At 45.5% G+C, this 27,856-nt stretch overlaps 1 protein-coding gene across 4 annotated transcripts in view; it reads right to left on the minus strand.

Moving 5' to 3' along the window:
- Positions 1-22,716, minus strand: part of ZFP91 (ZFP91 zinc finger protein, atypical E3 ubiquitin ligase) — a 29,568-nt gene extending 6,852 nt beyond the window's left edge. Inside the window, exons 1-6 of one of the 4 annotated variants that reach the window (XM_065591287.1) lie at positions 22,218-22,716; positions 21,283-21,308; positions 7,652-7,867; positions 7,317-7,353; positions 4,795-4,884; positions 3,772-3,900 (exon numbers count right to left, since the gene is read on the minus strand). In XM_065591287.1, the coding sequence (XP_065447359.1) occupies positions 3,772-3,900; positions 4,795-4,884; positions 7,317-7,353; positions 7,652-7,867; positions 21,283-21,308; positions 22,218-22,570 (851 nt within the window). In that variant the 5' untranslated portion in view covers positions 22,571-22,716. Of the gene's footprint in view, positions 1-3,771; positions 3,901-4,794; positions 4,888-7,316; positions 7,354-7,651; positions 7,868-21,282; positions 21,309-22,217 lie in introns of all 4 variants that reach the window. The other 3 variants (XM_065591286.1, XM_065591289.1, XM_065591288.1) reach the window with 3 other exon arrangements.
- Positions 22,717-27,856: the final 5,140 nt, after the last annotated feature.

Consider the following 27,856-nt stretch of genomic DNA (forward strand, 5'->3'; position numbering starts at 1 on the left):
GCACTGACAGCGATGAGGGGTATGGCTTAATAGAAGAGGTCGCTCTGATGTGACAGTACCTGGGACAGTCAAGCTTCTCAATGACACTATCAAGTTTGCTCAGTTTACAGGCCGTGTTTTTGACTGTCTAGAAAACAAGTTGGGATCGGAAAGTTAAGTTGGGTCCCTTTTGGCTCACATATAAGCACAAGAGCTTCTGCACTCAGTGAATGTTAATAGTCAAGCTAGTATAGAAGCCAGCTCACTCTCCATTGCTATCTGCTCTGCTCAGCTAACAGGCATAACAAAAATAGCAAAAACCTCATGTCAGAAAAGCAATCCGGTATGACTTGGACACACGAAGATTTGGAGTAAGACAGCTCTTTTGTTAAAAAGATATATTAAAGGATTGATGTGATGCATGTCATAAGAATCTTTTCAACTCTAATGGTGTTTTGTTGCTTTTCTCTCAGCGCTCTCTAGTTTGCAACATCGAGCACTCAAGAATTGAACACCGTAACCCATGTGATTGTCCAGCTGTGACGAAGTAGGTTTTATTCACCTTGTTATGTTGTATGTGACTCTTACTGTCCTATACTAATACCGTGTGTACCTTAGTTTCCCTGTGTACTGCACTGATACTTCAGCGGTGGGAATTGGGTGTGTGTGATTTTTGCTGAGCCCCTCAGGGCAGGTGAGGCTGCCCAGCTGTTTGCACCTAGGTAACCTGAGACCCAGGAGGGGGGGATGCAACCAGGTGACATCTTTTGCCCAGGAAGTGAGAAAGAAGGAGGAGGAGCAACAAGGGGGGGGTGTTGGGAGGTCGGATCGCTGGAAGCTGGTAGTCTGCGTGGGGGGACTGGAAGAGGGGGAGTCCAGGGCGTCTGGCGCAGGATTCCCAAGATGAACTTGGCTGAAAGTCACTGATTTCTGTAATAGCATGCTCTGTTCTATGCTGTGTTCCTGTCGACTAATAAACCTTCTGTTTTACCAGCTGGCTGAGAGCCATGTCTGACTGCAGAGTTGGGGTGCAGGGCCCTCTAGCTTCCCCAGGAACCCCGCCTGTGCAGACTCGCTGCGGGAAGCGCACGATGTGGAAGGGGATGCTGAATGCTCCGAGGTCAGACCCAGGAGACAGTATGTTCAGAGACTGGCTTCATACGGAGTAGTTCCAGAGCACTGACCTGATGACTCCATGACACCAACACACATCCAGACACAAAAAGCTTTAAGTGTGGTTCTACTCTGAAGAATAATTGTATAAAAAACTTATGTAACAGACCTGCCTAAAATAACTTGTTACTTCTGTTAACACTGCAACACAAATACATTTATAGCAGAGAGATGGATCCTTTCCTGACTCACAAAGCAGAATCGTTAACAACACTATTTGCTGAATTTTTATTGTTGGCGATATGTGAGTTAGTAAGAACCCACAGGGACTCTTAGATCTCAAAATGAGCTCACAGGAATGGCATAATTTTAATTCCTCAAACTGAGCATGTTTGATCTGGAGTCACTGAAGACATCAGGAAGCCCCACAAAGCCAAGGTTTAGAAGAGTTACTTTTCTGAGGACTACTGCACTTTAATATTAGAGTTGCAGAAATATAATCAACTACAGCTGAAGAACAGATACCACAGTTGGGGACTGAACTCCACATACAGCTGATTTTTTGGCAGTGCAGTCCAGCAGAGCGAGACCTGCTCTTCTCCCTCTCCCATCCAGAAGTTCTCTCGAGATTAAAATGCCTCTTTTTACCTCATGCTAGAGTGAGGCCTTGACTTAGACCAGCAGATCCCAAACTTTATTGGTTCGTGCACCACCTTCTTAAATTGTTGGGAAGTGAACTGATGGAACACTATGATTGCACACCTCCAGTGGCAAATGCACCCCAGTTTGGAAACCCCTGAACCTAGATCAGAGGTTTTCAACCTGTGGTCTGTGGACCCCTGGGAGGCTGCAGACTATGTCAGTTTCTAAAGGGGTCTGCACTTCCATTCGACATTTTTTAGGGGTCTGCAAATGAAAAAAGGTTGAAAACCACAGCCCCAGATGCATCCCAGCTGATTTATCTCCGTTGCTAAAGAGAAGAGCTTCTTAATGTTTAGCTCAAGAAGCCACAGGGCAATGAAAACAATTCTTGAAGCTTTTGAGGTTCCACACAGAATGCCTGCAAGTTACTTTTATGTTTGCTTTTTTTTTTTTTTAAACAGGATCCTGCCTGCTTGTTGCAAAATTTTATTTGCCTCAAGACAATTTGGAAAAGTCTAGACAAACAGTGCATGGCAAGAAGGGGTGTAAATCTACAGCGTACCAGCCTTCTGAGCACTAACTGGCCATACAGACCCAGCTGCCATGTACTAAAAGTTCCCTAGTGCATTCTGATTTACCCCACTTTGAAACTGGAGTCAAAGTGCACTAGAACTGTTAGTGCATTGCAGCAGGGTCCGTACAGCTGACTAGTGCAAAGGAGATTTATACCCTAGCTTGATGCGAATTATTTGTTTGTCTAGGGCAGTGGTTTTCAATCTTTTTTCCATTTGAGGACCCCTAAAAAATTTAGACCATGAATACTGTGTACAGTTCTGGTTGTCCCAATTTGAAAATGATACATTAGAAATGGAAAAGGTGCAGAGAAAAGCAACAAAAATGACTAAGGGTATGGCACAGCTTCCGTGTGAAGAAAATTTAAAGAGACTGGGACTATTCAGCTATGAGAGAGGTCTGTGAAACCATGGTGTGGAGAAAGTGAATAAGGAAATGTTATTTACCCCTTCACAAGAACCAGGGATCACCTAATGAAATTCATAGACAGCAGGTATAAAACAAACAAAAGGAAGCACTTCTTCACATAACACACCATCAACCTGTGGAACTTGTTGCCGGGGATGTTGTGAAGGCCAAAAGTATAACTGGATTAAAAAAAGTTAGATAAGTTCATGGAGGACAAGTCCATCGACGGCCATTAGCCATGATGGTCAGGGATACAGCCGCATGCTCTGTGTCCCTCTAAGTCTCGGATTGCCTGATGCTGGGACTGGATGACAAAGGATGGATCACCTGATGATTGCCCTGTTCTATTCATTCCCTTTGAAGCACCTGGCATTGGCCACTGTTGGAAGATAGGATACTGGGCTAGATGGACCATTGCTCTGACCCAGTACGGTCATTCTTATGTTCTCTGTTTTCCCACATCCAAGCATGCCTGCCTCAGATATGAAAGAGGGGCACCTCTCCCATGGCAGTGTGTAAACAATACTCATGTCTTCCTGGATGCACGTTACAGAGAAAAATCTGACTCTTCCAGACTAGTTTCTTTAGGCAGTCTCTTCTGCATTGGGCTTAAAAATGAGCACTGTGAATAACTGCTCCATCTAACAAGGCTTCTAATATAGTTTAGATGACCAGCAAAGATGGGGCCAATAGAAATGTGTTTAAAAACCATACAACTTAAAAAAACAATAAGCCATTTTTCACTCTATGCTGCCTCATCCAGATTGGCTGGCCACGCCATGTTACAAGACAATTTAGCTTGAACCATACTGAAATAGTGTTCTTTAATGTCTCCTTGCCCAGTAGAGACAGGACCTTAGAAGAGGTGATCTCCAACCAGGGTAAGGAATTTTGATCCTTTCAGCCTACTGATTTCAAATCACTTTTCAGGTGAAAAAGGGGAAAGAACCACTCCTGCCTCCCACAAAAGTGCGAGGGGAAAGCATAAGACACTGTCCAGGATGCCTATGCAAAAACATACATGAGGAATAGCTGTTCCTGGAATCTTTTACTCACTTCCTGGGTGGCTCCTCATCTCCCCGAAACTCACTTTCTTCTTTCACCTCCACCTCCACTTTAATCTCCTTCTGTTTCTCTTTTTCTTCCTTCCCCTTGCCAGCTTTCCTCCTTGGCTTTGGAGTGTCCCTGCAAAGATACAGATATGATACGCTCTAGTACTCAGCAGAAATCCTCCATCTGTCATAGTGCCCTCTGCATTTACACTGCAACACCACTGCTCTCCCCCTCACCACACATGAGCAATCCCTGGGAACTGCACAACTCTAGTAAAAACAACGAGGAGTCCAGTGGCACCTTAAAGATTAAAGATTTATTTGGGCATAAGCTTTCGTGGGTAAAAAAACATGGAATGAAAATTACAGATACAGGCATAAATAGATATTGGCACATCAAGAGAAGGGAGTTACCTTACAAGTAGAGAACCAATGTTGAAGGCCAATTTAGTCAGGGTGGATGTAGTCCACTCCCAATAATTGATGAGATGTCAATACCAAGAGCGGGAAAATTGCTTTTGTAGTGAGCCAGCCACTCCCAGTCCCTATTCAAGCCCAAATTGATGGTGTTAAGTTTGCAAATGAATTGTCGTAACCATCCTTACTGCCTCCCCATCATATTCCTTCTGACCTATGCTTTTAATTAAGGATGATGAGGGGAGGGAGTTCAATAGGCAACTTTGGACTCCTATACAAATGTTACATACACCTCCCTGCAGAGGCAGGGATAGCTCAAACCAAGGTTCAGGGAGAAGCTGGTAGTCAGTGGCACTCAAACCCAAGTCATCTGAGCTGTTAGATAAGATAATTGTCCTGTTAGCTCTAAGCAGTGGCGACTCATCAATCTTGACTAATAGAGAACCATGTTTCTTTCAAAATATATGCTATAGCTCAAACAAAGTTCTAGACTTGATGCAGATGCTATGTGGTGAGGTTCTTTGGCCTGTTTTCTGCAGGAGGTCAGAGTAGATGATCATAATGCTCCCTTCTGGTCTTGCAAGCTATGCATGTATATAATCCAGCATACCTTTCTAAGTGGGGCTTGTAGGTTTCGTCTCTTGGGTCATCTTTGAAGGGAATCTCTTCTTCACTGATCAGCATCTCCTCCTCTTCATCACTGCTATGATGGAGAAGGCAAAAAAAAGAGGTAGTAGAACTGCTTATATATCAGCGGTTCTCAAACTTTTGCACTGGTGACCCCTTTCACACAGCAAGCCTCTGAGTGCGACCCCCCCCCATAAATTAAAAACACATTTTTGTATATTTAACACCATTATAAATGCTGGAGGCAAAATAGGGTTTGGGGTGGAGGCTGACAGCTGGCGACCCCCTGAGGGGTCCCAACCCCCAGTTTGAGAACCCCGATATATATGAAATAAGTCACTGCATGACACTCCCTGGAACGGGGAGGATATCCTTCAGCCAAGACTGTTTAGGGAAAATGAACAGACTATACAGAATAAGGAACAGGACATGTGACAGATATGACAATTTCCTCCTATATCCTGGCCAAACCTTATGGAATTAAGTTGAACCATACTGAATTAGGTTTAAGTATTTTAGGAGTTCACTGTGTTGAAAATGCACCTGTTTCTGTATTATTATGGAACGTCTCTAGGGGGTGAGCCTGACTAATGAAAGCTCTGGGAGGGGTTCTGAGCTTCAAAGGACTATCTGAAATAATGCGCATTTTTTAAAGTGGGTTTCCCAGAAGTCTCTAGGGGGAGGTGTGTGCAACTGTAAACTCCTCTGGAGATGCACCGAACTCAGCCTTTGAAGCTTGCTGAGGAGGAGGCTGCGGCCTTTTGTCTCCTGACCACTTGTTATGTGAGGACAGATTAAAAGGCCCCAAAGTGGATAAGAGAATGACTCTTAGATTCATGGGAGTGCTTGTTCTGAGTCAATGCGGTTATGAACTTGTAACCGCAGGGAAAAAAAATCCTGGTGAAAAACTGCCAGAGCCCTTGTTGGGGTTGAGGAATCTCTGGTAAGCTTGTTAGCATGCATATAGGTTCTCCTATTGTGTTCATGTTCTAGGTAATGCTTTTACCTGAAGAATGTATGTGGTTGCTTAGAAAGAGCAATGTGGTAACTTAACTCTGGCAGTGACATTGCTTACAGCCTCTGAAGAGAAGGCCAAGAAGGCCTGCTAAGGCAGTCTGCCTTTGGGGAAATTCAGTGTAGTCAGGGAACCGTGCAGCCTGGGAGGGAAAGCAAGGTGGGTCTCCTGCAGGAGACAGGACAGATGGGGAGCCAGAAGCCTGAGTGCGTGTCCTTGCTGGACCATGGAGGGGGACTAGAGATGCAGTTGCCCTGAACTGTGACAGTATGCATCAGAGACAGCTTCAAAATAGACCCTCTAGGTACCGCACAGCAGACTCTGACTAACAGCCTCATAGGAACACGACCCTGCTTTACCTTGTCAAGCTTTACTAGGCTCTAGCAACAATGGGCCACCAAGCAACCTGATTATAGGTTCTATTGAAGGAGCCCCATTGCTATGTAATAAGCCTGGATACAATCCACACTGTACTATTTACATTCCCACACCTCTACATCAGTGGTTTTCAAACTGCGGGTCGTGACCTAGTACTGGGTCACAGAATGTAAGGCACTGGGTCATGGCAGCTTTGGTCAGCACGGCCGACCGGGCCTTTGAAAGCCCCGGTCGGAGGTGCTGCCAGGCTAAGGCAGGCTAGTCCCTACCTGTTCTGACACCACGCTGCGCCCCGGAAGTAGCCAGAAGCAGGTGCGGCTCCTAGGTGGGAGGACCACGGGGCTCCGCGCGCTGCACCGAGCTGGGGGGCGGGGGGAGGAGTGCCTGCGGGTGAGAGATGCGCGGAGCCGCTTTTGCACCTCCGCCTAGAAGCCGGACCTGCTGCTGGCCGCTTCCAGGGCACAGCGTGGTCCGCAGTGCCAGTATAGGTAAGAAGCCTGCCTTAGAACCCCCACTGCGAGGCTGAACGGGAGCCGCCCAAGGTAACCTCCCACCCCATGCCCCCATCCTCTTCCCCAGCCCTCAGCTCCACCCCCCCCCCCAACCTGGAGCCCCTTCCTGCACCCCAAAACCCTCATCCCTGGCCCCATCCTAGAGCCTGCACCCCCAGCCCAGAGCCATGACCCCTTCCTGCAACCCAACCCCTTGCCCCAGCCCAAAGCCCCCTCCCACACCCTGAACCCCTCATTCCCGGCCCCACCCCACAGCCCTCACCCCCACACCACAACCCTCTGCCCCAGTCCTGAGCCACTGCCACACCCCAAACCCCTCATCCCCAGCTCCATTGGGTCACAGGCATCAACAATTTTCTTCAACTGGGTTGCCAGACAAAAAGTTTGAAACCCACTGCTCTACATTGTAAGAGATCACCTCCAATGCAGGGCAGGGAGGAAAGACCCAACATTGAATGAAAATGGAAACCGAACTGGTCCTTCCATGGCAGGCTCAGGATCCATTAGATTGAAGAGTTAACTTTGGAACCATTCCAAGTGATACCACATCTTCCCATGGCCCTATCCAAAAAGAAAAAGGCCCAAACCAGAGCTTCCTACCTGATTCCAGTTGGAGACTGATGCTCTTCTGTGACCTCTGAAAAGAAAAGCCACCATTAGGTTTTTAATCACTGTTCCCAAGGGACACAGACCAGACTGCAATGTGCATATCTGGGTGAAAGCATTTCTGCCAATGTTCAGCACTAGGATGTGCTGCAGTTGAGGAGAATATGCTCAGGACAGCGAGGCACCCATGCTTTTTGCCAGTGGTCTCTAGCAGATTGTGGGTGTTTTGGCACCAGTCTCCCACACCTAAATTATCAGCCTCAAACTGTTCTGCTGGCATTGTTCACACTTTAATCCCAATATTTCCCGCTCCCCTAATTGCTACATACCATACTCAAGCTGATCTGTGTTTGGTTCTGACTTGCAGATGAGCTGCAGGGATCCAGTCTTGGACCTGGAGCTGCGCGAATTTTCTGTGTCACGTTGGCGAGCAGCAGCAGCCGTCCTGCTGCTGCGCCAGCCTCGTCCGGGCCTGGCTGTACTGACAGGAGACCCGTGGGTGAGAATGGTGGAAACCTCTTCCTCCTCCCTCTCTTCTTTGGGATCTATGAGGCAAACACGCAAAGCAATTCCTAGGTTAGCAATGAACACAAACCCATCTCTACAATTTGCTGGCCATAACTCCACCAGTGTGTTGCTTATTCAATAATGGAGATGTCCCTCTATGTTCAATAAGTGGGTGGAGGGCTGTGGACCTGGACTATAACACTGCAAAGTGATACAGATAGGCTACAGGCCAGATCCTTCACCTCACAGAGAAGAGCTCTTGGTACAGCATATAAACAGAGTCTTATCACACTTTTTTACCCATGTATTTTTTCTGGAAGCCATCCTGATCTCTGTAACTCAGACTAAAGATAACAAAATAATCTGATGTTTTTAAAAATTAAGTTTCTCAGGCGAAGGCTCACATGAAAAGGACTTAAAAACACAAACTGCCACACTGGGTCAATAAAATCATCTATCTAGCCCAGTATCCTGTGTCTGACAGTACCAGAGCTTCAAGGCGAGCGTACAGAACAGGGCAATTTTGGAGAGATCCAACCATCTTCCACTCACAGCTTCTGGCAGTCAGAGAGGGTCACCCAAAGCATAGGGTTGGGTACCTGACCATCTTGGCTAATATCCATTGATGGACCTATCCTCCATGAACTTACCTAGTTCTTTTTTTAACCCAGTTATACTTTTTGGCCACCACAACATATCCTGGTAATGAGTTCCACAGGGTAACTGTGCATTGTATGAAAAGTACCTCCTCCTGTTTGTATTAAAACCACTGCCTATTAATTTTATTGAGTGACCCGTGGTTTTTGTATTGAGGGAAAGGGTAAACAAAACATCTCTATTCACTTTTTCAACACCATTCTGATGTTAGAAACCTCTATCATATGCCCCCTTAGTTGTGTCTTTTCTAACCTGAACAGCCTTAATATTTTTAGTTTCTCCTCGTATGGAAGCCATTCCATGCCCGTGATCATCTTTGTTGCCCTTTGTCCCCAACCAACCATCATTCTCCTATAACTTATTATAAAGCACCGAAACAGATTTCAGTAAGCAAGTTTTATGAAAGATCTGCAAAAGTTTGGCCCACATTGAATATCTTGTTCATAGAATCACCAAACACTGCTGTTTAAACTGAAATTTACACATTGCAAAAATCCTGACGAATCTGAGCTGAGACTTGCTGGTTGCTATGCAAAAGCAAGCAACACAATCACCTGTAACAATTTTAACAAGCCCTTGCATTCTTAACCTGCATTTTCACTTCTTTGTAACTACTAGAAGTTGTTCCTTTTGGGCTGATGCATTTCAGATTGATCCCCACGTGTAAATGTTTGGGAAGTCAATAAAACTTTGTGGGAGCAACTTTTAGAAAAATCTTTTGTGCCCCAGTAATGCCAAGATTCCCCCCCCCCCCCATTTCCCACTTGCCATCAGATTAGCCCTAATGAAGCCAAGTGCTTCTTCACATTTAGTGAATCCTGGTGTGCAGAAGAAACGAATTGTTGGCTATGCTCAGGGATTTTGTTACTGTTTTAGAACAAAGTGCAGCTCTCCAAGAGACCTGCAATCCAAATTGAGCAGCCATTCTTTCCTTTTTACTTGTCCATTTTAGCTCATTTGTATGTACTGTCTTTTCTAGGAAAGTCTGGCAAAGCAAGAAAATAACCTAGCTAAGTAAGCATATTAGTTGCCCAACTGTAAATACCTAGAAGAGTTTTCCATTTGGACCTGCAGAAGAGGCAGTCCTAGTTTTGGAAGGATAGGCTGAGATACAGCTATTAAGTGCATCTCTCCGACAGTCACCCTCTCTTGATATCAGGGCTGAATTCTAATAAGAAAACAGCAGCCCAAATGCATGTGGGTGTGAAAACCATCCAAAGCACCATTCTGATACCTTAATTCAGAGTCCCAGAATTAATAAAGTCTGATGGGCAAAGTGAACAAAATCTCATATCACGGTCCCCCCACCCATCATGTATCTTCAATATATTCATGTTCTTCTGCGCTGCTACTGATTGGTTCAATAATTCAAGAGAGCCAAGTCTCCTGTGAGAAACCTGCGTTCCATCAACACCAGCTGGGATTTCTACCAGGATGCAGTCTCTGGAGTCCCTATGTAAGGTCCATCTGTTATATCAGCCTCTGGCTAAGAACGGTCTGATAAAACTTGAAGCTCTATTCCTCTCCAGATATTTGAAAAAGGCACTTACTGATTTCTCCTATTCCAGGGCCTCCTTGTTGTAGAGGAGGTCTGTAGGAGTATTTCTCTACTCTACTAATTTCTCAGTCTCTTTTTTGGAGTCATTCACAGTTACTAGCTCATATGCTTGCCTCTACTGCTACTCAAAGCTTTCTTGGCAACAGCAGTACTGTGAAACTGACATGATGCTTGACAGTTTCACTGCAGTCCAGAGGTAGGGAATAGCAACTGTGAAACAGACAAGAGGTGGTAATTTTACTCTACTGCTGTTCAAAGTTTAAGCAGCAACACAATGGTTCCCTCTGCAGCCTTAGGATACAGCCCCACAGAGAGTCATATTCAAAAGTCCCCACCTAGCTACCCAAACATAAGGATGAGAAATCATCCTTTTAAGAAAAAAAAATTGTAAGACTTGGATTCTGCAGAAATCGTGGCTTAGCACTTCCACCCCAACCAGGCAAAGTTTCCCTTTATCTCTGGTAAGTGGATTTTTCAAGTCCAGCCGCCAATGGTTAGAGTAAGTAATCAATAACTGGGGCTTAGATCTGTATGAAGTATTGCAAGTTTACTGTGAAACACTGAACAAGATTTATCTATGGTTTTACATATATTGAGTAAGCTTTAATTTCAGAGCATGACCTACCCCATTTCCCTGCTGCCCAGTTTACGTTAAGATCTCTAGCCGTATTCTGCTTTACCTCTGTCTCAATTCACAACACACTCATTTGGGTGGATTTACAAATCAGTCCCTTCATTTGAATACTTTATGGAATAATTTGAGATTTCCCTATCAAGTGCCACCTCTATATAAATGTTAACCCTTTTACTGCTGCTCTTGAAAAATGTTTTTAATCACGTTGCAGATTGGACATATGTCCTACACATTTATTTGGCTGGCAAAAACTATTTTAAGGTTTAATTCAGTGAATCAAGTTGAAGCAGGCTTCGGAATTACCATGTATAAAGTACACCCAAAACACCACATGTGGCAATTTCAGGGCACTTGTTCAAAGTAAAAATGTTTACTAAGCCATTTCCCAATTTCTCATTTCCACATGTTCCTCTGCTTTAGTATCACTTTGTCTAGCAAATTCATTGCTCTTTGCATGTTAAGCTGGCCTGTGTACAGCCAAAACACAAATATTTGATGAATACTGGGAAATTATAAGTCAAATATTCTGTTTTACATTAAAAGCTGTTATGAACTAATGTACATCTATTAGTTTAAAACCATTACAAACCCCAGAATTCACTACCCTGGGTACATACAGAGCCATGTGTGTAAAAGTCACAGTTGTGTCATGCAAGGTGCAGCTCCAACAAACATTCAGCCTTACTAATAGGTGAACTCAGAACTGATGTTCACTGAAATTCATCATGCTAAAGAAGAGATCCCAATGAACCGCTGTAGGATTAAGCCTTTTCTCCTCACAGTGCTTAGCCATTTCTGCAGAGGAAAAGAGTGGCTCTTTTGAAGAAGCCAGCCTTCCAATTCAGTATTCATGTGTCCCTAACAATTACAACTCTGCAATCAATCTGTGTCTATAGAGCTGAGAATCCTTTAAAGGAAAAAGCAGCACCTTTTCCCACTGTCCTATTCTTGTCTAGCTCACGTAACCCAATGTGTTAGAAGAAGCTATTACCCCTTCCTCTGGAGGTGCTGCAGATATATCACAACTCCACCTGGTGCTCCTTCTCTGCTCTGAGATTCACCTACCCCTACACTGGGCCCTGGGTTACAGGATCCTGCGTATCAACCATGCTTACCAGGCAGGTCTGAGTGAGTTTGGCACCCATGGTTCTTCCCTTCTGGAGTTTATGACCATTGGTGTTTAGTGACCAAACAGCCTTTTAAAACCAAAAGATTGTTTATTTTATCAGTAGGAACAAATCATTTAGAGAAAAAAGAATTTTAAATCAGTCTACTCTCATGTTTATCTTACCCAAAGGCTTCCCATCTCCTGATGCCGACCTGGGCACGTGGTGATCTTCTTCAGATACCCCCGCAAAAACCTGTCTCCTGACAGAGTCCTTTCTTTAAATTCTGTCTCAGTTCTTTTGATCTTCTGGTTTCCAGGTCTTTCCCTATCCTGGTATTGTCTCTTAAGTATTTGCTGAGAAGCAGCTTCCATCTTGAGCCATTCCTCCCCTTCCACTTGTTTTCCCTTATAGTCCCCTATTACAAATACATTCACATAGTAAACATCCCAATAATCAGGTCACCATACTGCATTTGTAAATTACTGAGTAACTCACTTCCATCACAATAACCATTAAACTGTTTAAAATATTACTGCAAGCAAAGAAAATACCATCCAATGAAAATAAGGGAGTTAGCCACACAGATTTGTTATGAAATTTTTATTGTTCCATGCCACGCTAACGAAGGGGACAGAGTCTGGATATTCAGTGTTTCACTTCTCTCAACTGAATGCTCTCGAATCATAGAATATCAGGGTTGGAAGGGACCTCAGGTCATCTAGTCCAACCCCCTGCTCAAAGCAGGACCAATCCCCAGACAGGTTTTTGCCCCCGATCCCTAAATGGCCTCCTAAAGGATTGAACTCACAACCCTGGGTTTAGCAGGCCAATGCTCAAACCACTGAGTTATCCCTCCCCCAAATAACCCTCCATACTCAATATAGCATCTGCTGGGAATCATGAGTCCCAACTCTAGATGCACAAGGTAAACAGTTTTCTCCACTATGCAAGTTTTGATTTGGAAGCATTTTTCACAGAGATCAGGAAGTCCTCTCCTTCAAACCCCAGATCAGAGAGTTATTCAGTTTTTTAAAAATGTAAGGATAGCTGAAGCAGCTAGATATCAGAAGGGTTAAATGCTGAAGTACTTTTGGCAGCCCTCCACTCTGCTACTGCTTGAGACAACTTTTTCCTTCTGAACCTCAGCTTTCTGCAGCATGGCAAAAAAAACCCTCATTCCCACAGCTCTCATGACAATTCACTGTTGCCTTCCAGTGAAATTTACACACTTTTAGTACACTCTCGTCATAGAATATCAGGGTTGGAAGGGACCTCAAGAGGTCATCTAGTCCAACCCCCTCTTATCCATCAGTAGCGTACCACTGTCCCATACCAGCTTTTTTCCTTAAGAGGAGTTTTCCAGGAGCTTGGTCTACATTCTTGACCTCTTCAACCAAATGAGTTATGTAAGAGTGCCATAGTGCATCTGTACTTTAGCATGCTGGCTGACCAAAGAGTTCCAGCAGAAGTGAAAGACACTCCATAGACAAGCTCTCCTTGAAGTGAAAGCACCAGAACACTGGAGGAAAAGCAAAGTGAAATCCTGAAGAGGAATCAGATACTGGACAGCAAAAATACATAATTCACCATAAAGAGCAAAAATGGGTCAAAACCTTTATTACATTTCTTGTCTTCTGAAAAGCCAATGTAACTTGCTCCATCCATTGTTAAGAGCCACAGTCTCCTGTGGAATCTGCAACTGAAGCTTTAGCTTGACTTCCAAGTGCACCAGAAACGTATCATTGCTAAAACCTTTCAGCTGCTGTTAGCCAGTGACAATAAGCAGGTTCAATGAATCATGTGATGAGGGAAGAGTCTAAAATGGTATTTTACAAGTGACTGATTCAAGAGATATTTGCACATTAGAACTGGCTGAAGACCATCAACATGCAAAGTCACATTCTGCTTAGCTTGGTGGGTTATTTTGATGGTGTCACCCCCATGCACCAGTTCCCAAGAGTGCACAGTTGAGATTCCATCAATTAAAAACAAAAATTCCAATCCTCCCATTAAACAAAAGGATGATGGGAGTCAGTGGAGGGGGGAGGGGTTAAAGAAACAGGCAGACAGGAAAGAGAAAGAAGGAACAAGGAAAGTGAGTTTTAAGTTGCTCCTTTCCCTCTGTGTGGCATGGTACCTTTTCAGCAGCAGTTTGAGGACCCTTTCAACCACTATCACTGTAAGAACTAAAATGGCAATTGTTTAATTTGCTATATTTAGCTTTTACAACAGTGTTTTTAATTTTGAATTGCTGATTTCACTGCCAGTGGAAGCTATATAAAGTTTGCAGGCCTTCCCATTATAGACCTATTTTTATTTACAATTCCCATTCCCATTACGACTCAGAAACACTTTATGCTCCGCCTCAGCCCAAAGGTAATTTTTTTTTTTTTTGTTAAAGTTGAAACAGTAAGACAAATATGCCATTTATATATTCATTTCCCACTTCCACAGGTACAAAAAAACCCCAAATCAACTAAACTTGGTTTTTAAGTGAGGGGCAGGACCTTTGTTAAATTTTAAAAATTTCATCTTTAAAATTACGAGTGTTTGAAAGTGGCATTCTACACAGTAGACAATCAGAAATTAATCGTGGACAATTAAGTGAAAAATGATTCACTTGTGCTTTAGAGTTTCAACTGAGGTACTAATCTGAAGACAAAACTGTATTAACATATGCTAGCTTTCTGGGATGTACGTTTAGACTTAACTAGTTCAATCGCCTAACTGACTACGAAGTTGCATTAAATACGATTTCACCGTTCTGCTGTGGCACAGCTAGGATATAGATATATATTATAGTGGGATGGGGCCCACATAATACATAGCAAGCTGCATATGTGGCCCACAATGATAAATAGTTTGAGAACCACTGCAATAATGCAATGCGAAGACTGCACAGTTAAACACAAGAGATAGGAAATGCAGAGTTAAATGACACATTCAACCATAAAGGTGATCTGCAAAGACAATAAAGTGGTCCAAAGCCCCTTTTTTCTTTTTTGTAATGTATAAAGACTCAAAAGGTTTGCCAAGGCAGCTTTCTGGCTTGTTTTTTCAGTTAGAAATTTAGATCTTGTCCACACTGAAAGACCATGGTAACTGGAGAACTGTTCAACTGAGACAGGAAGGGATTTTTAGTCAGGTTGTTTTAAAATGTATCATCCCTTTAACTCCAATAAGTAATGAACACTTGGGAGAAAAGATATATTTGTAATAAGATTTGCCATTCTTCAGTGGTAGTAAACAAGAGTCTCATTAACGCCTTAATTCTGGGCCTAGGTCCCCATCCCTCTAGCACTATACCCACCCCTCCAACTAAGACATAAGCATATAATATATATCAGAGCCTCCAGCAAAACACAAAGAGACCAGACGTGATATTTCTGATAGTTCCAAGTTAAAAATCAGACTACACCTTTCTTTCAGGCCTTCATTATACATCATAAGTAAGGCTACGTTTTATTCATGTGTATATTTAGTAAAAGTCATGGACAGGTAATGGGCAGCAAACAAAAATTCATGGCCCGTGACATGTCCATGACTTTTACTATATACCCCTAAGTAAAACTTGGGCGAGGGTAGTCCGGGGTCACCGCGGGTGATGGCCCAGGCCCACCCCCCACCGCAGCTGGCACTGGGAGGGAAGGGGGGCGTGCAGCCTTGGACCCTTGCTGGTGATGGGGGGGTGGGGAGGAAAGGGTGGCAGGGCTGGCAGGCTCCCTACCTGGCTCCGACCGGCATGTCCCTGCAGCTCCTAGGCAGCGGGACCGGGAGCTCTGCGCGCTGCTCCCGCCACAAACGCTGGCTCCGCAGCTCCCATTGGTTGGGAACCACAGCCAATGGGAGTGGTGCCTGTGGGCACAGGTAGTATGCTGAGCCCCCGGTCCCTAGAACATAAGAACGGCCATACTGGGTCAGACCAAAGGTCCATATTGCCCAGTATCCTTCTGACAGTGGCCAATGCCAGGTGCCCCCAAGGGAATGAACAGAACAGGTAATCATCAAGTGATCCATCCCCTGTCGTCCATTCCCAGCTTCTGGCAAACAGAGGCTAGTGACGCCATCCCTGTCCATCCTGGCTAATAGCCACCGATGGACCTATCCTCCATAAACTTATCTAGCTCTTTTTTGAACCCTGTTATAGTCTTGGCCTTCACAACATTCTCTGGCAAGAAGTTCCACAGGTTGACTGGGTATTGTGTGAAAAAATACCTCCGTTTGTTTTAAACCTGCTGCTTATTAATTTCATTAATAGGAGCTGCAGGAACATACTGGTAGGAGCCCTGCCCCCCCCCCCCCCTCGCCCAAGGTAAGTGCCGCTCCGCACCCCAACCCGCTGCCCCAACCCTGAGCCCGCTCCCACACCGGCTGCTGCAGAAGTCACTGAGGTCACAGTAAGTCATGAAATCCTTGATCATAGGTAAAAAAAAAGGACAAACCCAGTTTTTAGAAATATCCTACAGGTCATCTTTAACTATTCCCTCTTGTTTCTAGCACTGTCTTTTGTAGCCCCACTCTATTTCTCAAACAGAATAAATCTTCTCTTTGCAACTTTAGAAACACAGATGTAGCAAGTTGTAGTACTGTACTGTAGTAATAAAATTAGGAAGTATCCAGACACAAATTTCTGTATTAAATGCAAAAAAGTAATAATGTGAAATTAAAGTTGCAATATCGGGGCACTCAAGTCACACTCTGGAAAAGTTAACTGCCATATTAAACATCTTGTATATTTCATGGTATACCGTAAGAATGCTATCTTTAGGGGGTTGCAATGAATAACTGTACAAACTTTGAATGTGGTTGTGTTAACATTGGCAGAGCAACATTAACTTGGGGGATTTTGTGACTCGAGTGACTGATCTTCCAAACTTAATATTGAAGGCTAGTTTCTTTTTCAAAAGGCAAAAAGAAAAGTAGGCTTCTTGTACAGCTTACAAGCACTAATGACTGAAGGCAAAGCATATGTATTTTGTGAACCAGTAACAGACCTTAGGCTACACACAAATGCAGAGAATCAATCATTAAATGCAAAGTTTGCATCTTCACACATTTCCACTGCAAGCACTTAATCTTGAAGTTTCAGATATTCATGTCTTTTTCCCAAACTTAGCAAAGCACTTCCTGCTCATTTAAGGCCTTATTTACACATCAAGTTTTAGAGTTCAGCTGCTATCTCCCCTCTCCTTCCCAAAGTTAGCCCACTCAGAAGTATCTTTTTTTAAAGATAAAAAAGGACTTAAAAACAAAAAACTTTCATAACTTCTTACTGGTGAAAGGATTTTACTCTGACTTTCCAAAAACATTCAGCTTCTGGCAGAAACCAGAGGTAAAATTTTAGCTCAAAATATATCCATGACTAATGTCAGATGGATTTAGAAAGAAAGCTACTTTGTAGCTTTAAAGGGCTCAGTATCTGCAGGACTGACAGGTTCAATTTATAAGGTCAATTTTCAATTCAGAGATAATGGAAAAGCAAGAATCAAAATTTAACCATTAAATCTACAACCCAGTAGTTTCCAACATTAGCATTTTAGTTAGAACTGCATTTTTAACTTTTTTCATGAGAACAATATCTAAACCCGTGTGAAACTGCACATTAGGTTGGACATTAGGAAAAAGTTCCTAACTGTCAGGGTGGTTAAACACTGGAATAAATTGCCTAGCGAGGTTGTGGAATCTCCATCTCTGGAGATATTTAAGAGTAGGTTAGATAAATGTCTATCAGGGATGGTCTAGACAGTATTTGGTCCTGCCATGAGGGCAGGGGACTGGACTCGATGACCTCTCAAGGTCCCTTCCAGTCCTAGAGTCTATGAATCTATGAACTATAGTACACAGTTTGTCTAGAACTTTATGGATATTAGGATGAAAACTGACAGAATTAAACAGCTATATAAAAGGACTTACTAATTATACTGAAAAATATAGTTAATAAAAAGCAAGAAGTACTTGTACAAGAACATCTGAAAATACAATCATCCCCTAAAATATATTAGGATTCTATTACAGTTGCATGATAAAGCACACAAGCCAGGAAATACAATAATTAAGGCTGACTTTAACTTTAATTGTCTCCTTATGTGCTAGTTTTCTATTTGTGATTGATATCAATCATGAAATACAATACACACCTTCTTCAACCTTAACCTTCCCACAATCTTGCTATCAGACGCACAAAGGCAGACCTTTGTGCCTATGCACTGAAGTCAATGATCCGGTGAGCCCTTAGATACACATTACACTAACTATTTTTATTCTTTACACAATACTAGTTATAGTGGCATAGCAATTCCTTATGGTTTTTATTGATCGAGTTAACCATGGGATGGCAGAATTATTAAAATAAAACAAGTACTTACACTGTTGGTGTGTTATACCCCTTCTCCCACCCTTTGTAAACTCTGTAGGGTAGCAGCCACTCTATGTTTGTGCAATGCTGAGCACAAATGGGGCCCCTCTCTTGGTTGGCCTGGAGGCACTATTGTAATAAACCTATTAAATAATAGGTAATTCTGTCTGCACTCAAACTATACATTTTCTTTGCAAGCTGCAGCACAGATGCTTGCACCTCTAAGTACAATTCCAAATATGAAGAGCTTATTGAGCTAAAAATTTTGGTGACCTATATACTGCAGAAAATCTACACTCTGCTCAGTTGAATACCTAAGATGCATGTTGTATACATATGGTTTACTGCAGGGGTCGGCAACCTTTCAGAAGTGGTGTGCCAAGTCTTCATTTATTCACTCTAATTTAAGGTTTTGCGTGCCAGTCATACATTTTAACGTTTTTAGAAGGTCTCTTTCTATAAGTCTATAATATAGAACTAAACTATTGTTGTATGCAAAGTAAATAAGGTTTTTAAAATGTTTAAGAAGCTTCATTTAAAATTAAATTAAAATGCAGAACCCCTGGACCGATGGCCAGGACCCAGGCAGTGAGAGTGCCACTGAAAATCAGTTTGCGTGCCGCCTTCGGCACACGTGCCATAGGTTGCCTACCCCTGGTTTACTGTGTACTTTTCAACTAGCAGTCATTACAAGATGCTGTACAGATTTATCTAAATCAGTAGTTTTCAACCTGTGGCCCGCAGACCCCTGGGGATACAGACTGTGTGTAAGATTTCCAAAGGGGTCTGCACCTCTATTTGAAATTTTTATAAGGGTCTGCAAATGTATATATATCTCCTCAATATATGTTCCACTCTATATGCATCCGAAGAAGTGGGCTGTAGTCCACGAAAGCTTATGCTCTAATAAATTTGTTAGTCTCTAAGGTGCCACAAGTACTCCTGTTCTTTTTAAATACCACCATAACTCAAGTACATAAGGATGCACAGTTAAATTCCACATATAAATTTAATGTTGGCATTTATTGACTTAAATCTTTAAACATGCAGCAGCTTCACCCTCCAGGACTTCAAAGGTCTGCTGGCTAGCAAAAACTGCCACTATACCATGTAAGTTACACAATCTGATACTATTTGAATAGATGCCACCAAAATATTCTAGCCTCTCTCCTGCACACCATGAGCTGTGTGGCATCTTCCTATACGATAAAGCTAAGGTGAACCAGACTATGGGTAATTTCTGTACACCTTTAACTTTTCCCCAGCTCCAAGCATCCCTGTCCATGCACAGTAATATAGCTGATTGGATATTTTCATGTACTCCCAGGTTCACTCAGTACAAACGTGCAAGTGTATAATATTTGTACTATCGGTGTCTGGGGTCCCAGCCCTGCAGTAGAAACCCATTATGCTAGGTGCTGTACAATCATTGAACAGTTACTTTCATGCACACTTTGAGCTACAAAAGGCTCTTACTTGGTATGGGATTTTAAGAGGTGAAAAACTCAAAGCAAGTTTTCCTATTAAACAAGGCTAGGCATAGCTCTTCAGTTAGCTTGAAATTTGGCATTGAAATAAAGCTATCTATTTTGGCTTTAGGGCTGGTTTATAAAGAAAAAGCACAAGAATTTCAATGTGGAGAATTTTTTCCATGTTTTCACATTCAAGGACAGCTAAAGAATTCATTGCTCAAAGTTTTAAAAAATTAAACTTGTAATTTCCCAAGCTTAGTCTTTTTCTAATCTGAAACATGAAAAGTTTCAGAAAGTTTTAAGCAACTGAAAAAAGTGGAATCATTAGGCCAACTTAGCAGCACGATCGCTTAAAAAAGCCTAAGCATTTAATAGATTGGGAGTGACTAGATAAAATGATTTACATAAATATTCAATTATGCTTCACACATTCAGAAAACAGCATTGATATTCCCCTTACACATTCCAGCAACCTTAACTCTAACCTAGAAGGCACTAACTCAACACACATCACTAATTATGTTCTTTACATAGTAAAATGTGAATATATATTAGCGATGTATAAGCTAAATGAATTCATAAGCAGGCATTGCAAATCAGCACAGAATTAAATGATCACATGGTAGGTAGAAGAGAGACATTTTAACATCCAGCTGGATTGAACTCTGAAGAGGCCCCTGGTTTCTCCCTTCTTAAGGTCTCACTATAGGTCTGGGATCCAAGACTCAAATTGCTTGTTAACAACATTGCAGCCTACAAATCCTTCCTTTTCCTCTTTGGCTATTTATTTGTCTGTCTACAAATGGCAACACAGATTAGTGCCAACAGGAAGTTACAGCACATCATTTGACTAGAGATGCCCCAAGGTTTTTGGGCACAAATGCCTACAAATCAAAATTAAACTGAACACTGCAGCAGAGAAAAGTGAGCTGTTTGTGTATGCATACAGTCTCTGCATTCTGAGTTTGCTGGGAGATTTCCCATTCTGTGAGGCTCTGTCCATTTCAGCCTGCCAAACACTACATAATACTTTGTTTTGTAAACTGCTGCAGGAGGAGGCCTCTATCATCCCTCTGCTCCACCATTGTCAGCCCTGTGTATCCATCTGTCAGCTTTTTGCACATAATGTTTCTACTCCTCCCATGCTGCCCCTTACACACTAAATGCTCTCCATGATTTGATCCACAAGGCCACTACCTTCTCCTCCAAATCTCTCCTCAGTCACCTCTGCTGCAGCACCTAGAAGAAATCTACTGCCATCCATGGAGAGGCAGATGGGGCTAGATGACATCATTTACAGTAGAAAGCAAAAACATATGCATATACAAATGTATATATTGGAATGCATCCCTCTCCCTGTACCTTTCATATGTCACACTAGGGCCTGATCCTGTAATATGATGTTCACAGAGACTGTTGAGAACCAGGGCCTTGTAGCTCTTCAGGTCCAGGATTACGTTTATATGGAGCCTAGCACAATGGGACCCCAATCTTGAGTGGAGCTTTGGGGCACTATTGCAATATTAAACACCAAACAAACATGAGATGCTATCTTAAAATGGAAGATGCATCAGGTGGAAGGCTGCCTTAGAAAAAGTCTCCCTTTCCCGGATGCCACATGTTAATCATAAAGAACAAATCAGAATGAAGGAGGCATTCCAATCTTACCTTTACCAGCTGCTTTATGCGCATATCTGAAAGAAATATAAAAGTAAATATAAGTAACAGATTGATGCTGCCATATTACACAGACTAACATTTAACTCCATTAAACTGTAATTGTGTGGACATCTCCTGCAAAGTAAACAAACAAATAAAGGTTCCCTTATCTTGAAAGGCTGTTTTTTAACTACTTTCAAATAAAACTGGCAGTTTCTCCATGGCATCCCTCCCTCACTGAATAAAATCTATGGCTTTCTTAGGGTGAGACAAAAATGCTTTCTGAAATGCATCCTAACAAGAGAAATCTTACGGCTATAAGGGCTTGTCTACATGAAAAAGTCATACAGTTCTACCCAAGGCATGACCTGAAGCCTCAACCAGTGCAATTTTCTAACATAGACAAGTTCCAAGAGTCTTCATGCACCTTTCAAGCCAGTGGACCCCCGCCCCCATCCCCACTCAAGTAGCTGCCAAATTATCATGATATTCATTCAATGCCTTTGACTAGCAATTCAGTTTTTGCAGAATGGAAAAGGTTGCACTCTTCTGAGAAGACCCTCTTGTACTGTGAGTGCATATGAACACAGAGAAGTAAAGTACAAGTAGATTCTGATAAGGCTAAAGAGCAGAGTATCCCCTCTCTCCCCCCTCCCCCAGTGTCTGTGTGTGTGTGAGAAGGGGAGACCCAGAACCCCCCGTGTCTGTGTGAAAAGGGGAGACGCAGAACCCCACCCCCCAGTGTCTGTGTGTGTGAGTGAGAGAGAAGGGGAGACCCAGAACACCCCCCCCCCCATGTCTGTGTGAAAACTTTAAGGGGAGAACCCCGCCCCCAGTGTCTGGGTGTGTGGAGGTCCAAAGTCTCCCCCGGTCACTGTGTGTGTGTGTGTGGGGGGGGGGGGGGGAGGTGATGTCCCGGTTTCTCCTCCGGGCCCGGTACTCACACGGGGCGCGGGGTCCCCTTCTTGCCCCCGGCTCCCGGCGGGGCGGCAGCTGCCGGCGGCGGCTCGGACTCCTCGGGCGGGCGGGCGCCGGGGCTGCTCCTCCGGCGGCGGGGGTACTCAGCCTTCCTGCGGCGGGACGCGGCGGCGGCGGCGGCGGCTCCCCCCCCAGCCTCCCCGGCGGCGGCGGCCCGGCTCCGCTCCCGGCCTCCCCTCAGCACCCGGCTGCCCCCGGACTCCTCCCCCTGCTCGGGGGCGGGGGCGGGGGCGCGTCGGCGGCCGGCGGCGGCGGAGGGCGGCCCCTGGGTCTCCCCCTGCTCCGCGGCGCCCCCCGACAGCTCGGTCCCCCCCGGCATCGGGGCGGCGAGCGGAGGGGGCCGCGGCGGTTGCTCCTCCTTGCTCCTCCCCGACGGCGCCCCGCCCTACGCAGTCGCGCCCGCTCACCAGCAGCCAATTAGGAGCCGGCGTCGGCTTCAGACCGGGCGCAAGATTCTCCACCCTTGCCCCGTCCCCCACCAATCAAGCAGCACGGGCAGGGACTCGCCACACCCCTCTCCAGAGCCGGCCAATCAGCAGCCTCCCCTAGCTGAGTCCGCGCGCCGCTCCGTGTACCAATCGGCGAGCGCAGCTCCCCGGGAGCGCGCGCGCGCTGTCGGTGTTCCCAACCCGTGGCGCGCGCCCCTACCCCCTCCCCCTAGCCGATTAACAGTCGCGTCTCGCGCCCGACTCGGTGACCTTTTCACCCCCCTCTGCCCAGAAGCCCCCTGTCCCGCGCGGCTCGGGGGAGGGTGGGCACGCACCGCGCAGGCGTAATCGCTTCGCCCAGCCTCTGCTGTTACGATCGTGGTTCCTACCGCCCCCGCCGCAGCCTGGGCCCCTCTGGTCCCCCCGAGTCCCTGGTCCGTGGGAGAGGCCGCGAGGGAGCCGGTAGCCCCCGCGACCCTCCCTCTCTGGTTCTCGCACGTCCCCGCCACTCGCGGTGCCGGAGCGGGGGAGGAGTTTTTTTGGCTGTCGCTTCTCCTTTAAGAAAAAAAAAAAAAAGCCCTGTCGGGCGGCGGGTGAAAGTCGGTTACAAAATGGCGGCCAGCGCAGGGGGGCGCGGCTTGTGGAACGTTTGCCCACTTCCGCTCCTGCTCGCGCATGCGCTCTGGCTCCGGGGCAGCGCATTGTGGGAGTTGTAGTCTCAGAGTTCAAAGGCTGGGAGTTGGCGCGTAGGAGAAATTAACTTGGAAGCTGCCCCGAAGGCAGCTGGGAAATGCCCCTCCTAAGGCCAACCTTGCGCAAGGTCTCGCCTAACCTCCTTTGGCTGCGGTCCCTGGGGCCTCCCACCTGGTATCCTTCTGGGCGCAGAGTTCATGGTGGAGCTGGGCCCAATGCCTCCTGCGGCTGCCAGCCCCCCAACCCTTCCATCCTGCCCTATGGTGGGGGAGGCAGCTTCCCCTGGCAGTGCCTGGGCGACGGGAATACCTTGGTGACAGATGAGCATGGTGCCATGCCCCAGAACCGTGCACTTTGATGCTTGGATCCATTTGGATAAAGGGTGTACCCTTCTGCAGCCGCAACTCTTCGTTTTGTTAGGGTTACCATACATCCGGTTTTTCCCGGACATGTCCGGCTTTTTGGTAATCAAACCCCCGTCCGGGGGGAATTTCCAAAAAGCCGAACATGTCCGGGAAAAATACTCCCTGGCTTACCTTAGAGCGGGTGCCGGGGGCTGCTGTGCTCCCTGACTCCTGGGCTCTGTAAGAGCCGAGCTGCCCGAGCGCTACTGGCTTCGGGCAGCCCCCATGCCTCCGGACCCTGAGCCGCTGGCCGGGCACTTCCCCTCCCGGGCTCCGGGGGCGCAGGGTCCAGAGGCATGGGGACTACCCGAAGCCAGTAGCGTTTGGGCAGCTCGGTGCTTACAGAGCCCAGGAGTTCAGGGAGCACAGCAGCCACCGGAGCCCGGGAGGGGAAGTGCCCGGCCGGGGGCGCAGGGTCCGGAGGCATGGGGGCTGCCCGAAGCCCGAGCGCTACTGGCTTCACGGTTTGCCGGGCAGCCTCCAGACCCTGCGCCCCAGGCTGGGCGCTTCCCCTCCCGGGCTCCAGCTGTGCTGGGGAAGCGCCGGCCGGGGGCACAGGGTCTGGGGGCTGCCCCGCAAACCGTGAAGCCGGTAGCGCTCAGGCAGCTCTTTTTGTGTGGCTGGGAGGGAGGAGGGGGAATGTAGGTGCTCAGGGGAGGGGGCGGAGTTGGGGCCGGGGGTGGGGAAAGGGGCGGGGCCGGGGTGGGAAAGGGGCAGGGCCAGGGCCCCGTGGAGTGTCCTCTTTTTTTATTTTTTAAATAGGGTAACCCTAGTTTTGTGAATTACCAGGTAAACACGGCCAAAGGGCAAGTTGAGCTTTGGAAAAAGGCTTCTTCCCTGGCTAAGTCCCTTCTCCAGGATCAACACCAGGAATTCCAAAATGAGGGCATGGACCTGACTCAGCATCAGGTCTGAGCAGCCTTTGAGACGGGCAATACAATAGCGAGAGCTGCTGCCTCTGGGGTGGCCACTAGGGTGACCAGACAGCAAATGTGAAAAATCGGGATGGGGGTGGGGGGTAATAGGAGCCTATATAAGAAAAAGACCCAAAAATCGGGACTGTCCCTATAAAATCGGGACATCTGGTCACCCTAGTGGCCACTCATCGATCTGCTTGGCTCCAGGCCTCTGGTTTCCACCAGGAGATCCAGAAAAAGCACAAGAACCTACCCTACACAGGAGAGAACCTTTCTGGGGAACAGATGGAGGCCATTTTACAAAAGGCAAAGGAGAGGCAGGCCACCCTGCAGTTTCTTAGGTTTGGGTACTGCTCCTGAGGCCCCGCCCCCCTCCATGGAGGTGGGAAAGGGGAGGCTCCTCTTTGTAAGCCAGTTTTTATTTACACATTTGGTTTCAAGGGTGTGCAGTACCCCTCTATGCAGCGTGCCTCACCTCAATAGTAGAATTTGTAAGGTACAGCATCCCCTATCTACAGACATCAAAAACCAATGGAAATTTGAAGAATTCCAGAGCATTTAGCCAGCTAATCACTTTCAATAGCCTGGTAGGATCTTTGATTGGTGGCAGTAAAGTTGATAGCCTTTATTCTCAAAGGCCTCTGGTCACTTTGGATCCATAGATCCTGTTCTGTTCATTCCCTCTGAAGCACCTGACATGATACTAAGCTAGTTGGACCACTGGTCTGGCCGTTCTTATGTCCAGCTAGGGGAGGCTGCTGTATGGTGAAGCCACATAGTCAGGTTTTCAAAAACCCTCCAGTTGTCTTCCCTTGAAAATGCTCTGGCGTACCATCTTATTATGAAGAGCTGCTGCATAAAATCCAGTCCCTCCTAGAAAAGAGAGCTCTCAAGGCCATGCCACAGTATGAAAGAGGGAAGGGGCTTTATTCCTTGTGTTTCTGGAATATCAAAAAGTACATCTGGGGACTCAAATCTGTATCGGGCCAAAAGTCTTCAAGATGGTCATCCTGGAAACCATCCCACTTCTTACAACCTTCCGTTAGATGATCAGTTGCCTTCCGTTAGATGATCAGAACCTTGCAGAAGCTCTGGCTCTGTCTATGCCAGGGCAATTTTCGGGCTCCACTCCTGTCAGCAATGTTGGGAGCCCTAATGTAGAGGATGGTCACTGGCATTTTTATAAGTAATATGCAAAGTTTTTTCTTAGTTTGTTTATGTTTTCAGTTTGAGACTTGTGGTCCATAAAGATCGACTTCTGTACTCATTTTTTTAACAAAATCCTTCCTGTCACACATTTTGAAATTAAAATTTTTCTCCCTCTCAAGGAAAATCTTAAGTGAGAAGCACTTAAGTTACAGTTATCTCTGGCATTACTGCTGTTTTCCAAGCAGATACAAATAACATGTCTTTCTCTAGTCTAAAGGTTTGTGGGGGAAATTGACCAGTACAGCTATTTTAAAATAATATTCTGCTATAGTTATTCTGGAATAACTCCCCCATGTGAATACTCTCTATACCAAAATAAGTGACTTCTAGAATAATTACTCTGTTCTGGTTGCAGAGTAATTATTCCAGAATAAAATCACTCATTTCAGAATAGTGTCTACAAAGGGGTGTTATTCCAGAATAGCTAAATAATACTGGACTAGCTCTGCCGATCAATTTCCCCTACCTAGACAAGATCTAGGAACACTCTTTCTACTTAACACACAAGCTACATTGTCCTGCTTAAAGCTGTTACAATGCTGCCTCTCAGCAGATTGGGGGAGGAAAAAAGGTTCAAATTGCAGCTCAGTAATTCACATGTCCATAGGATCTGTGATGTCTTTATTTTGCAGTAAACCAAGTTGAATGAACTGCTGAGGGCAAAAGAGGGTATCAAAAGGCAAACTTCAAGGAGGAATAAAAAACAGACTAAACGTCTTTTTGCCTTGTTTTTAATTTATTAGGACTTTAACACAGGCTAATGTATGAGAGTTATAAACATTCCAAAGAGCTTTGTGTGTCACCTTTAACACTGTTTTGAATGTCAATTAAACATACCTATGCTCGGTTTCATAACATTCATCATTCCAAGACCAACCAGATGTGCTAGGTGTGTTGCTTGGGATTCTCAGAAAAGATGAGGATATCGTCTAGATAGACTATGATGTATTGGTCTAGGATGTCATTCATAAAGTGCTAGAACATTGCAGGGGCGTTTGTGAGGACAAAAGGCATTGCCAGGTAATTGTAGTGGCTGTACCGGGTTCAAAAAGCTGTCTTCCACTCATCCCCAGTTAGGATCCAAACCAGGTTGCAAGCTCCCCACAGGTCAAGTTTTGTGAATCTGGTCCAAGCGTACACAGTCCAGTAGTTCCAGGATGAGAGAAAGGGGGTATCGATTCCTGATTGTTGCCTGATTGAGGGCCCAGTAATCCACATATAGGCGCAAGATTCTTTGACAAAAAGAATCAGAGCCCCATCAGGAGAGGTAGATGGCTGGATGAAGCCCTTGGCCAGGTTCTCCTGGAGATAGGAACACAGGGCAGTCAGCTCAGGTTCCATCATTGTGTAGATACAGCCAAATGGCACCTTGGCAGTCATGTTCTCATTGTGATGGTAGGGTATCAGCATTCGTCTCGAAGCTGTCATTGTACTCGCTGTACTTGGGGACACTGTCAAAGTCTACTATGGTCTCACCTTTCCCATGGCCAGGGCCTGGTGTGTAGTGTCTTGGTTCTGGGGTTTGTTAGGTGATGCACGTAGGCAGACTTGCTGGCAGAACTTGGAGCAGAAGCTAACCTGGCGCTCACACTGAAGGATGTGCAGATCATGAGCATCCAGCCACAAAATGCCTAGGATTATGGGGAAGTGTGGCAAGCGAATCATCCCAAACAGAAGCATTTCCCAATGGTTCCAAATGGCAACTTCCAGAGGAACTGTCTTCTGTGTTACTGGCCCCATTGACAGGAGTGAGCAATCGATAGTGTCCACTAGGTTGGGGACTGTTAGCGTCACTAGGCATAGCTACCTAGGTAACTCGGGGGGTGGTGGAAGGCCATAAGTGTCAATAAAACTCCCCTGCGCTGGGTCTAAGTAAGCCACAGTAACTCCACCTTGTAAACTTTAACCAGCCTCCATGCTAGCAGCCTAATGCTAAAGCAAAATATGTAATGGT

Source organism: Chrysemys picta, chromosome 4 (genome assembly GCF_011386835.1).
Source record: "Chrysemys picta bellii isolate R12L10 chromosome 4, ASM1138683v2, whole genome shotgun sequence".
Classification (NCBI taxonomy): Eukaryota; Metazoa; Chordata; order Testudines; family Emydidae; genus Chrysemys; species Chrysemys picta.